This window comes from Oryctolagus cuniculus, chromosome 4 (assembly GCF_964237555.1).
Source record: "Oryctolagus cuniculus chromosome 4, mOryCun1.1, whole genome shotgun sequence".
NCBI classification, from domain to species: Eukaryota; Metazoa; Chordata; class Mammalia; order Lagomorpha; family Leporidae; genus Oryctolagus; species Oryctolagus cuniculus.
The window spans coordinates 5148446-5161768 of NC_091435.1; the positions used below are offsets into that span (position 1 = coordinate 5148446).

At 56.9% G+C, this 13323-nt stretch overlaps 1 protein-coding gene across 1 annotated transcript in view; it reads right to left on the reverse strand.

The window, feature by feature from the left end:
* Nucleotides 1–650: 650 nt before the first annotated feature.
* The window catches only part of PCP4 (Purkinje cell protein 4), a 59148-nt gene continuing 46475 nt past the window's right edge, over nucleotides 651–13323 (reverse strand). The window contains exon 3 of the mRNA XM_051838027.2: nucleotides 651–1053. Coding sequence (XP_051693987.1) covers nucleotides 926–1053 — 128 coding nt within the window. The 3' untranslated portion in view covers nucleotides 651–925. The remainder of the gene's footprint in view (nucleotides 1054–13323) is intronic.

Here is a 13323-nt window from a genome sequence, read left to right on the forward strand (position 1 = left end):
CTGCCACCCCAGGACAGACACGCACCCAGCCGAGTGGCTCTTGTTCTGCAGAGTGGTACTCTCTGTGTGCTGGCCCTCTCCTTGCTGCCTACAAAACCTCTCTCTGGGATGGGAAGCGACTCACCTGTGATATTTGCAGAGAAGATGCGATGGGATGGAGTCGGGGGCAGCTCCAAATTGCAGGCTGTGAATGGTAACCCTCACAGAGGCGATGAGGGAGCCTGGGGAAGTGCCAGCCCTTCGAGCTGTGCAGGTGCAGAGAGCTGCAGGTGAGTGACAGAAAGGCCCTCCACAGTACGGGGCAGCCCCTGCTGGGCAGATCTGGGGACACGCCAGGTGCGCTGGCCTCCCCCTCTGTTCTGTGGGATGAGTCACAATTCCTCAGTGAAACTGCTGGATCCTTGGCACCCTGCGAGGCAGGGCTCTATCCCCGTCAGGAGAAGAAAATCTATTGCCACTGCCTCTCCAAATGAGCCAGCCACAGCTGTGAATGCATCTCTCCCTCATGCCACAAAAGCTCCTAGCAGAAAGCCCCGCATTGCATCTCCAAAAAAAAAAAAATAGACATCTGGCTTGTGGGTGCCTCTAACCCTGGGGAACTTCCTCGCTGGTGTAGACACAGGGAGAGATGGAGGCAGACACGGAATCACTCGTCTTAACTCCGTTTATTACAATCTCAAGGAAAACAGTTGCAGGAGGCATGATGAGGGAAACAAACCCACAGATTACTCTCCTCACGGCCGTGTTGCCTGCTCCTCCCTACCAGGGCGCGGGGGTCTCGGGTTTCTGCACATGCATTTGGGGTCTGCGGCGTGGTGTGGATGCTGCGTGTGGGTGACTCGTTCGGGAGTGTTGTTCCTAGGATTTCTGGACAGGGGGTGGTTGGAGTCGAGGTCTTCGGGTGCATGAGGAAGGGGCCCTCCCACTAGGACTGAGACCCAGCCTTTTTCTTCTGGAATTTTCTGAACTGAGACTGAATGGCCACCGCGGCACGCTCTGTCTCCGGTGCATCCATGTCAATGTCGAATTCTTCTTGGACTTTCTTCTGGCCATCTGCAGCGAGAGAAGCACAAACATGAGGCCGTCACTGAGCTGAGATGAGGAAGGCGGACAGCAGCACCAGCTTCGCAAAGGCACCGCGGGGCACACGGTCAAGAGGGAACCCGGCTTGGGGTGTACAATCTGGAGACGCATTCTGCATGCATTGAGTGTGTGCTTGAGAAGGGGAATGACACTCAAGGCCACAGTCTCAACACTTGACACACAAGCGGCTTCACGGAAAATGCAATTAGAGGGTAAGTTTAGTTTGGTGCAAAAAAAAAAAAAATTAGACATCTATGCATGAAAGAGGTCTTCAAAAAGTTCATAGAGGAAGCTGGTGTTGTGGCACAGCAGGTAAAGCCGCCACCTGCAACTCCGGCATCCCCTCTGGGCACCGGTTTCTGTCCTGGCTGCTCCACTTCTGATCCAGCTCCCTGTTAATGCACCTGGGAAAGCAGCAGAAAATGACCCCAAGGATTTGGGCCCCTGCACCCACAAGGGAGACCTGGAAGAAGCTCCTGGCTCCTGGTTTCAGCCTGGCCCAGCGCTGGCCATTGTGGCCATCTGGAGAGTGAACCTGTGGCTAGAAGATCTCTCTCCCTCTGTCTCTCCCTCTCTGTAACTCTGATGGTGAAATACATAAATAAATAAATCTCTCTTAAAAATTCATAGATATGCATAGTATGAAAAAACTATGTGTGGGTTTCAATTTTTTTGCACAAAAATAAACATCGTTTAATTGCATTTCTCCACCAACTTCTTGAGGTACCCTTGTATTTTCTCTACAAGATTTGCTGTTCCTGTGACTGTGATTTATATGTTGAAAATATCAGCCGTGCTGTTACTTTCTCCTGAAGACACAGCACAAACTTGGCTGCAGACACTGGCCCAGTGGAGGCTGCCATTCACAAGGGCTCAGAGTTCCCGACGCCACACCCTGAGTCCTCTGTTGCCAGGGAGAATTGCAGGTTGCGTTCAGGGCTTTGGGTTTTGTCATCACCACAACCAAATGATGTCATGTGACCTTCACGAGTGAATACTCACAAACCTCACAATTCGTCTGCGGAGGCAGAAGCAGACCCACTGACCCTGTGACAGTCCTGGGCGAAGGCACCAGCCCTGTGCAGTGAAAATGCAGGCTAATCGGCCGCCTGTGCCATGTCCCTTACTGAACGTCAGAATCGCCAAGCGCACCTTGTCCTTGGTCCTCCTGTCTGTGGCACAGGCACCAGGGCCCCACCTGGATCGGGGCTGCCCCCGCCCAGCTGCAGTGGGAAGGGAGGGCAGCATCCCCTGGAGACAGCCACGCTTATTAGCAAGGCTCTCAGTGTACCCTGCCAGCAGGTGCACCGACAAATACATCCCTGGAGGTCCCTAGGGGAGGACGAGGAGGAGCAGACCCACCGCTCCCGGAGCCCCAGCCAAGCATCTCATGCCACCCGGTACCGGCACCTGCAGCCCAGGGCACATCCTGAGGGGCACATCCAGTCCTGCAGGATGGCGCTGAGTCTTGGCACTATGAGGCCCGGGGGCAAGGAGGGGGCTCTACGCCTGGTGTCACTCAGTCTAAACAGGTTCTATCCACTTTCTTCCTCAAGGACTTCGCATGACAAGGCTCAGGCAACAGCCGGGGGAGGGGGTGGAGGGGGGTCTTGTCCTCAGGGACTTGCTCTGTTAATATCCATCTCTCTCTCTCTCTCTCTCTCTCTTTCTCTGTCCCTCCCTCCCTCCTCTCTCTCCATCTAGCTCCCCTAGGATAGGCCAACGACGGATGAGAGATTGATAATCGATAATAAATACACGGACAGATGAGAATCAGGGTCTACGGCAGATTCGTCTGATCCTGTGACATTTCCTCCGTAGCCTCCCCACGCCAGGTTTTCCGAGAGAAGAAGTGGATTCTGCCTGGAGCCCTCCAGCCACGCCTCTGCCTGGGAGGAGGGGCCGCTGGCCCCGGCCTTGTTGGACTGCTGGGCCAGGACCTCAATCGAAGATGAATTTCTTTTGTCTCAGGGAGAGGAGATTTGGGGTGCATCGACACCCAGGGAATAGCCGGGGACAGGGGACTTGTGGCCTGGGACCTCTGGCAGCCACTGGCCTTCTGGTCGACCCGGCAGAAGCCCTTCCCACAGGGACTCCCAGGGGCTTGATCAGTTTCCTGCACTCAAGTGCTCCGCTCGTGTCATCACGGGAGCCTGGCACAGGTCCCGAAGGCACGTGTGCAGCAAACCCGAGATGCACGTGGCTCCAGCCCCTTTCCCAGGCAGGACAGCCGTGGGGACACAGCGTCCGCAGCACTGGGACATGTCCTTTCTCATAGCTGAGGAGCAGCCCTGTGGCCGCCTCCTCCCCGCACAGCAGGGAAACCCACTCCAACCCCAGGGAGACGGAGGGCGATTGCTCTCTCAGATTTAAATGCCGCTGCAGCCCCGGGGGCTTCGGAAGGGCCTGATCATCTTTCTCCTTTTGTAATAACGGGATGAAAGTGGTAATCTTATTTTTTGACAAGTGATGAATGCAGAGGCAGAAAATTATGTATATTTAGGGAATATATAATGAGACAGTAAGGACAGGTCATAAAAATCGATTTTACAATTACATCTTCAACTAATATCTCAAGCCCAAAGTGATTGATGCCTCCTTCATTTGAACACCAATACGGTGTTTAAAGAACTAACCACGAATATTTAAGGCATCCTTGCTTTCTGTTTACTTCAAAGAATTGCAAGCTCCTCCCCTCTACCACACCCCAACCCTGAGCTGGCAGGAGCACACCAAGTAGGGGAAGGAGACAACTGATTAATTCACGCAGGTGCCAGGGTGCGGTGCCGACAGTGCAAGGCCTGCAGATGGCTCAGTGCAGCCTGAGAGCCAGGAAGGACGGCTCTGAAGATGCCAGACTCAGCAGGAGTAGAGGCAGCTGCAGGGGCCCCCACTGGTTGCAGGCAGTCCTAACTGCACACAAGAGTTGATTTGCTCAATGCTCTCTGGGGGGCGGAGACCCCAGGATCCCCCGGCCTCACCTGCTCAGCCTCTGGCCAGGGCCTTCTGGGCTGCGCCCCAGCATGGCGGATGGTGTGGCCGCAGGAATGAGTGTCTCTAGAGGGGTCAGGAGGCGAGGGAGGAAGCGAGAGACTGGGGAGGGGCCGGGCTTGCTCTTTCATAACAGGGAGGGGGCAACCCTGTGAGCTGCTCACCCCCTCTTCCGCCACCCCTCAGTCATGGCCCTGGGACCAAGTTCCAGCATGCGGACCCCCAGGGGACAAACCACACCCAAAGCACGCAGGTGCTCACGACTGGAGCTGCTCTCCAGGGCCTCCGAGCCAGCCGAGGTTCCCCCGGTATGACCCAAGTGACAGGGTCCCTGGTGGCCGTGGGACAGCCTCTCTTTCCCCGTCGTCCCTCCAGACCAGAGATGGGGGAGTCCGAGAAAAGGGTCTTCTTCAGGCATTTGATGGGACACACACGGCCCCAGGAGCAGGTGTTCCCTGAACACAGCCCCACCGAGGCTCCCTGTGACACTCCGCAATCACTCCTGGCCACTCTGCCTCTTCCATTCCTGCCCTCGGCCTCCCACATCAGACTGTGGGCTCCATTTACCTGGTTCCAGCAGCTTCCATGGGCCCAGCACAGAGCAGGTGTTCACTCAATAACCGCTGACTGCAAGCGAGCCCATTAACCAACAGGGAGGGATGAACCAAGCGGTAACGCCCACATCCCGTTAACACGGTGAGCCCTCGGCCTCGCTCCCTCCCCGGCAATCAGGAGGAGCCACGACAGACCACCAAGGGGCTGTGGGTGGGAGGCACTGCGGCAGAGGCACTGTGGGGTCCGAGGGGCCGCAGACCACACCATGAAGGCTGCAGCGATGTGGCCACACAGGGGTGACATCAGAGAGCATCGCTGTGCAAGCCGAGAGGACCCTGGGGAGTGGTCCAGGCCTGGGAGGCAGAGGCCTAGCCTGGGGCATCAGGGAGACACAGGTGCGCCCTCAAACTGCTGACGCCAGGGCCTGTGACCCTGAATGCAGTGGGGGCCCACAGAGGCCCAGCAAAGACGAGGAAGGCCCAGGTGGAAGCCGAGGCCGCGGTGGGGGCCCACAGAGGCCCAGTGAAGATGAGGAAGGCCCAGGTGGAAGCCGAGGCCGTGGTGGGGGCCCACAGAGGCCCAGCGAAGATGAGGAAGGCCCGGGTGGAAGCTGAGGCCACTGAGCAGTCCCCACGGTGCACGTCCACGCCGGGGAGCCAGGGGTGGCTGTTTAAGCTCCCCCGAGAGCCAGAACAGTGGCTGCCACCGACATCTGGCCATGGAATAAAGGAAACGCAGGGCTTGGGTCCCAGCAGCCAAGAACCCCTGCCCCCCAGCCCCCAGGACCCTCCCCTCCAGCAGAAGTGTGGGGTGTGGGGTCCAGGAGAGAGCCAGGTGTGAGGATCACCCCAAATCACCCCAAGATTCCAGAAGGTTCTTGGCTTCTCAGGCTCTTGGTTTCCTGTCTAGAAACTGGAAAGGGGCCATCTTTGTGCAAAGCCCGCTCTTCCCACCTGCTAGTGCTGTACACGGACCAGCGCCTCAGTCTAAGCTGAACCACAGCCCAAAGGTGTTGAGCTGGTGTGGGGCAGGGCCTGGCCCATGGGTGGGGGGGGCGGGGACTTGGGCCATCATGGGCCCTCAGGGCCCCCATGTCAGCTCTGTGCTGAGATTCACCAACCCCTTGAGCCCCCTTTCGGAAGGCAGGGTGCTTCCGTCACAGCCAGCTGCTCGCCACTGTGGGCAGCCGGGCTGCTGGCCTTCCTACAGGGACAGCCCCGCTCAGCAGCACGCACAGAGAATATTCTTCCGGGGCAGGCCCTGGGCGTAGTGGGCGAAGCTGCCTCCTGCTATGCCTGCACCCCACACGGGTGCTCCACTTCCCATCCGGCTCCCTACTATGCACCTGGGAAAGCAGCAGAGGATGGCCCAAGTCCTTGGGGCCCTGCACCCATGTGGGAGACCTGGAAGAAGCTCCTGGCTCCTGCTTCAGCCTGGCCCAGCCCCAGCCGTTGAGGCCATTTTGGGAGTGAACCAGTGGATGGAAGACCTCTCTCTCTCCCTTTTTCTCTAACTCTGTCTTTCAAAAAAAATAAAATAAAATAAATCTTAAAGAGAGAGAGCGAGCGAGAGAGACCTCCCAGCCGGCCAGCACAGCCCTCCCCCCACAGGGCATGTGACCACATGGCTGGGAGGGCCCTGCCCGGCTGCTGTGCCCGGGACAGAGGGAGACGCGTATCGCTGTCATTTCTAGAGCGCAGAAGGACCATTTCTTGTGTATTTCTACGTGCTGCTTCCCAAAGCTGCTCCCTGGAGGCTGGTCTCTGGACAGGGTGGGCTCCAGGGCCTTCAAATCCCCAACAGCGCCGGTCTCCAAGGGCGGCTGCCTGTCGGCGCGAGCCAGCAGTGTTTCAGCCAAACGCCCCGTGACGCTGTCCAGGGCTGTCATTGGCCTCAGTGCGGGGCTCTGGAACTCTGTCTCTCCCCGCTGAGTTTAAACACTGAGAGAAAGTCCACAGCTGACCCCCAGAGTGGCCCGGGGGACAGGCACACCGATTAGCCAACTGGGGGTGAGAGATAGTGATGGCCAGCACCGCTAGAGGAGCGGGGGAGCTGACTTCTTGGCCACAACAGCTCAGAGAGGGTGGCCCCCAGACTCGAGTCCTGTGTGCCTGGCGGGGGTGGTGGGCGGGCTTCCCCACAAGCCCTCAGCCTTCCCCCAGCTCTGCCAAGTCCATCACCTGGAAGACCTTGCCTTAAAAGCTAGCTGTCCATTAGCTGTCTGTTTATCCACCTGTCTATCTATGCATTCATCTCTCTACCTACCTATCACCCTGCACATTCTCTCGCTCACTCTCCTTCTCCCTCTCTCCCCCTCCCCCTCCCCACCCCCCATACCCAAGGAACACAAAGGCTGCCAAATGGCCCCAAGCCCTTGGCAGGGCAGGAACTTTCTCAGACCTCGGGTCACGCCCCAGAGCTGTGTGCCGCCTCCCCTTCCTGTGCACCTGCCGACCTGTTCCCGATGCCATTTCCCTGCAATGCCGCCTTCTCCTTGCAGAAACGGGGGCAGGAAGTGGGCTCTGCTGCTGCTCTCTGCTCTGTGTTTTGTGTGTCATCAGGTGGCCCTTCTTAAAGACGGAATGGAAACAAGCGCCACTTTTTTGAGCGTAAAATAGATTCCACCCCCCACCCCCAGCCTTAAACATAAGTGAATTTTCTTTCACAGATCATTGGATGGGCAAATGGGAAATAGAGAATTATGAATATAAAAGCAAGGAACTACTGCCAGCTGAAGACAACCCCAAGTCCCTGACACTGTCAAGAAGATCCCCTGGGTATGCAACACCCGGACGTCCCACCCGGCCCCGTCTGCTCTGAGCGGCTGGTCCACCAGGAGACAGCTCCTGAGCCCCTGGCTCAGCGCCCCCAGGCGGCCGGAGCGAGGAAGCGCAAGTACGGACAGCACAAATGACTGCAATCTACTTTCTCCCAGCTCAGGGATGGAGATGGCTCAGGATGGGAATCCAGGCCCTATCCCCTGCTGCCCGCGCATCCTGCGGTTCTGGGCGCTAGGGCTCCAAGCCACGCACTCAGAGGGACCGAGGTCAGCCCGCACCTGCTGCTCCCTGCACCGTCAGTGGTTCCGTCGCTTTGTGTTCTTTGTCCAGCTTCTAGAACTGCAGGAAATACTCATCGGCCCTGTGTTATGAGGGCTCAGAGCCGACCTCGGGCCTCACGTGGGGTCGCCCCACGGAAGCTGGCCACGGCTCACTCAGAACCCAGGGCTCCTCCAGGAGTTCCTATTTTACAGAGTTGCACTACTTTCCGCTCCTGAGATGTAGGCCAAGATGGCAGACTTCTACAGGGACTAGTTAATGCAACCCCCGGGGCAAGAAAATCTATTACATGGTCCCCTTCTAAACACGCAATAGGAGGGTGCTTCAAAAGGTGCGTGAAATAAAAGGGAATTAAACGCTAAGCTTTGGATCCCCGCGTGGTCTGTTCATCACACCGTCCCTTGAACATTCTGAAAAATCCTCTTGTTTCCCAGGCCTCTGAGGAGAACTCGGACCAGATTCACTCATGCAAGACCTGGTCCTGAGTGTGTGGAACGGGCTGGTGGGGACCGGGCAAGGACAGAGAACTGATCCAAGGCCCTGCTCTCCTGTCAACTGCAGGACACAGCACAGTAAAGTCTAGAAACGTGCAATAGAATTTCAGAGGTTGCAAAAACAAAGCCGGGTGGGGATCCGTTGCGTGCGTGAGTGCAGGCGGCCAGGGATGGCCCCCGGAGCTGGGAGATCAACCCCACGGCCAGCACAGCCCCATCTCCCTGGCAGGGTCGGGACAGCGGGGCAGCGCCGGGGAGGGGAACCAGCACTTTCTGGGAGATTGAGCTCATCCCTTTGTTCACACTCTGAGTAAACATTAACGTAGCTGCTTTAGAGATTAACAAACATCAGGAGTCAGCCAGAGCAGGACAGATCCGTCCGTGGAGCCTGCCACAGCCTGAGACAGGCCAAAAGGGCTGAAATGCACGTAATTCAACATCCTATCTTCTCACACGTAAGCTCAGAAAGGAGAATTCTGAGTATGTTTTCTACTGTAAGGTCTCCAACCTGCGCTGACTGGGAGACAGGTTTAACACCACCTCCCCACGTCTGCACCACACACACACACATGCACACACATGCACACGCACACACACACAAACTAAAGGCTTTCATTTACATCCTTATCGCTCTCCCTGGTTTAAGATTTATTTGATAGAAACAAATTACCTCCTGAGGCCTAATCCTGCAGACCAGAAATTTGTGCCCAAGCAGTAGACGGGGATATAATTGTCCCGAGTAGGAGTGTGCTTTCATTGGGAGGCCCGGCACAGGGCGCGCTGTGAAAGGACCTAACGTTCAACAACGCCATAAAGAAATAACAGGCATTTAACTAAAGCAGGCTTTGCAAATGGGCCATTTTAATGGCCAGGTTCTTAGAACATCCTACCTCCTTTCACAGTTATAATATGAACGCGGGACGAATGAGCAGCCATCCATTGTGCTGCCCTGCACAGAGTTCAACCGAGCGGCACAGAGCGCCAGGGTTCCTGGGGCTCTCGGAGCTGTAGTCCAACCCTCTTTCACATCAAGGCCGAGGCAGTCCGTGAGGGTTCCTTCCTGAGGACCCAAACTCTTGCCCTTGAGACAGGGAAAGCCAGAGAGGCCGGTGAGGAGAAACGAGAACGGTTGGAATTTTTATCCCTTAAGCCTCAAATTGGATCAGGATACACGCAGAGAATAAAGCATCTAGTGTTGAGGGAAAGGTCAATTCCATCCAAAATAATAAGAATAATAATGGAAATAAGTGTAGACCACAGGGCTGGCAGAGCCATCACCGTTCGCCAAACACCAGCAGAGAAACAAAGAGAATGCATTCTTTAGAAAAAGACACAGAGAGCCCACGGTGCCCTTCTGCCACCCGTCCCTGGGTTATGGCCACTGCCCCGTGGAGCCAGAAGTGGGAGCCCGCTGGCCCCCGCCCGCCGCTCCGTATCGAGGTGGAGCTGCTGGTGCTGAGAATTGCAATTTTCCAGGTCTCTGCTAAGAGGCGGAGGTTAATGAGCAAGGTCGGGCAGGAGCAGCACCGGGCAAGGGGGTTTTCTGCCTCTGTTATAGTCCCCAAATCAAATGAAACACAATTCCCACTTCTAGCTTTCCCGTGACCAAGTTAGCGCCGTCCTTGGTTTTCTTACAGCCTCTGCCAAGGGACGGCGATTCTCTGTTGTCCTCAGATACGCTGTGCTGAGACCCGCAGCTCCCGGCTGCTGCTCTCCCCGGGCTCTGGTCAGTGCAAAGCCTCCTCTGGGCAGTGAGAGGGGGGCTGCTCTTTCTCCTCACTCCCCCAAGCCGTCCATTTCCAATTACTCCGTTTCTCTGCCTTCCACCCAGCTGCCTCCTGGCGTACTCAAAGTGACCGCCCAGCTGCGTGTTTCCATGATCAGAGGAGTGCAAATCTACGGGAATCGACTGAAAAGAAGGAGCATGGGTGAGGTCAACCCTTCCCCCGAATTCACTAAGCCCAAGAAAGCAAGAGAGAGAGAGAGAGAGAGAGAGAGAGAAATCTTTGAAACAATAATATCCTACTGGAAAGGCGAAATGTGCTCCTAGATGCATTCGGGTAATAAGGCTATAGCCACAAATCCCCAATTACTGCGACAACATTGGCTTTGACTTTCGCACAATCCTGGGGCTGCGGTCCCAGATCAAGGCGCGGGCAGGGCTGCTCCCTCTGAGCCTCTCTCCCCGCAGCCTCGCAGGCCGTCTGTGTGTGTCTGTATCCTCATCTCCTCTTCTTATTCAGAGACCAGAGGCCACCCAAGTGACTTCACTGTACCTTCACGATCCCTTTAAATACTCTCTGCTGTGGCACAGCGGGCTAAGCCGTCTCCTGCGATGTCGGCATTCCATGGGAGAGCACCTGTTCGAGTCCTCGCTGTTCTGCTTCCCATCTGGCCCCCTGCTGAGGAGCCTGGGAAAGCCAGGGCCCCTTGCGGGAGACCAGAGTGGAGTTCCTGGCTCCTGGCTTGGGCCTGGCTCAGACTCAGCTGTTGTGGTCATTTGGGGAGTGAACCAGAAGAAGGAAGCGCTCTCTCTCTCTCCCTCTCTCTGTACTCTGCCTTTCAATTAAGTAAATAAATCTTTTAAGAATCAAAATAAAGTCCCTCTTTCAAATCCAGTGGCAACAGAGAGAATGGAGTCTAGGCCTTCATTATATGGAGCTGGGTGAGGGGTGGGCGCAAGGCTACTCAGGACCCCTACTGTTCTGACATAAATCCATAAAGGCAAACAGCCAGGTGTGACAAGACAGCTTGACTTCAAGTCCTGACTCCCGCCCGCAGTCAGATCTGCCATCCTGCGTCTCAGATCCGTCCCCGCATTTGCAAGGCAGTTCACCCTACGGCCTCAGAGTGGAGAGTGTGTGCCATGTGCTGGGGAGGTGAGAGGCAAGGACAGTGCAGGTGGTGGTCCTGCTGCTGCCGCCGAGGTGGAGGGGCTGGCGGGAACTCATCCACAGAGGTCCCTGGAGCAGAAAGAATCCTACTGCCCAGGTTAGGTCCAGCCCGGCAGGTGCTCAGACCTCAGAAGCCAGAGTGAGCACCGAGGTGGCCACACACAGGAAGACCCCATGTCTGGCAAGTGCCGAGGCAGAGGCTCAGGGATTGGGACAGCAGTGGGGACGGCCCCCTGCCACTGCCGGGTGCCGGGTGCCACACGCAGCTGGGGTTTCTGCGAGAATTAGCCATCCCAGAGCTGAGGGTCTTCCATAAGCACCGCCCCTGGCTGTGCACCCTCCAGGCATTCTGCCAAGCCCCACCCCCACGCTGCAGCACCTCCTACCACCCTCACCCCAGCAGGTCGCCCGTCCTCTCCACCACTCCCTGCAGCCGGCCCAGCTACGGCAGGCTGCAGAAGAGGAGGCTGTTGAGAAGAGGAGGAAGGGTGACCCTGTACTTTTGGGGGTTGGATTGGAAGCCCTGCATTTTACTTGCCTAGACAACGCTCCCTGATTACTAGAGAAAGCAAGAAGGAACGGTTTGGGGGTGAGGACAAGGCAAGTGCGTCCTCTGTCCCTGAGCGCATGGAAAACAGGGAGCTCCCTTGCCAGCACCCAGCAGCTGGCAAAGCACAGAAAAACCACAGTTTGCCCTCCTTCAGCCTTGGAGAGCCCAAAGCCACGTGCAGCTCATGGGGAGGGCCGGAGAACCAAGGAGCGGCACAACTCTGGGGACAGCCCCGGTGAGTGCTTAGGGAATGGTGAGAGCAGAAGCGTGCCCTGGCCGAGTCTGCACTTGGCCTCCTGAACTGCTCGCTGTGGGAACAAAACCCCTGGTGTAGGGCAGAGCCCGTGAGTACCAGGAAAAGTGTGCCCAGTGCCTTGCTGTCGGGTACGCACAGAAAAGCAAGCTGGCAGAGACCTGAGTCCCCTTCGTTCCCAGCTGCCTTCTGCCAGGGGCGCCCCTCCCTGGGTTTCACGCTCTGCCTCCCTCCCTCCAGCTCGCGGATCTCTTCCTGCCGCACCTTTGGCGTAAGCGGGGGTTACTTCCTGCGCCCTCGTTCCCTGCTCTTCCCTGGCACCAGCTGATCACTCTGAGGGTGCTCGCGGCCCTCCACGACTCACGTTTGCCCCTGGCTTGCAAACTTCCAGGGATGGGGGTCCACCACTTCTCCCGCCGGGGAGAATCTCATAAAGTCCTCGAGTTTCCAACAGAAAGGGAAGTCAATGGAGCTGTAATTACAGAACACCCTGGAGACGCTCAAAGGAGCATCAATTAGCACAACGAATATAAAAACCTGACTGGAGCGCACTCAATTTCTTCTCACGCTCCTTGCCCCATAATCCAAGGAGAATGTGATTTGTTTAAGAAGACAGCCAGATGGGGCCGGCGCTGTGGAACAGTGGGTTAACGCCCTGGCCTGCAGTGCCAGCATCCCATATGGGCGCCGGTTCGAGACCCGGCTGCTCCACTTCCGATCCAGCTCTCTGCTATGGCCTGGGAAAGCAGTGGAAGATGGTCCAAGTCCTTGGGCCCCTGTATCTATGTGGGAGACCCGGAAGAAGCTCCTGGCTCCTGGCTTCAGATTGGCACAGCTCCGGCTGTTGTGGCCAACTGGAGAGTGAACCATCGGATGGAAGAACTATCTCTCTCTCTCTGCCTCTCCTCTCTCTGTGTAACTCTTGACTTTCAAATAAATAAATAAATCTTGAAGATGAAGAAGAAGAAGAAGAAGAAGAAGAAGAAGAAGACAGCCAGAAGCCAGGGCAGCCATAACGCACTCCAGGACCTGGTGCGGAAGGAAGAGAAGGCTGAGAAGGCCTGGGCGCTCCCCTGCTCGGGCACTCATCTCACACTTGGTGACCAGTGTGGAGGATACACAGCAGCAAGGACCCCGTGCACGCTGGACGGGGGCCAGAGCTCGCCCCCGGCTGGGGCTCTGGCTCTGCCCCTCTCCTCTTTCTCAGTGTGCCAGGGCTGCTGAGACGCACCCTGCTCCAACATGGTGCAGGGGGGCGGCCCCAGCCCTGCGGGAGCCCCCGCATTCTCTGGCGCTGCGGATCGGGGCAGACCCCTGTCTCCTCTGCCTCTCTTCAGAGATTGCTGAGCGGGCATTCTTAGGCACAGGAGACTGTTCAGAAGATGCGACCACTGTGTATGGAACTGGACGTTGGGTGCAGATCTCTGATGGGTGCCTGGAAAGG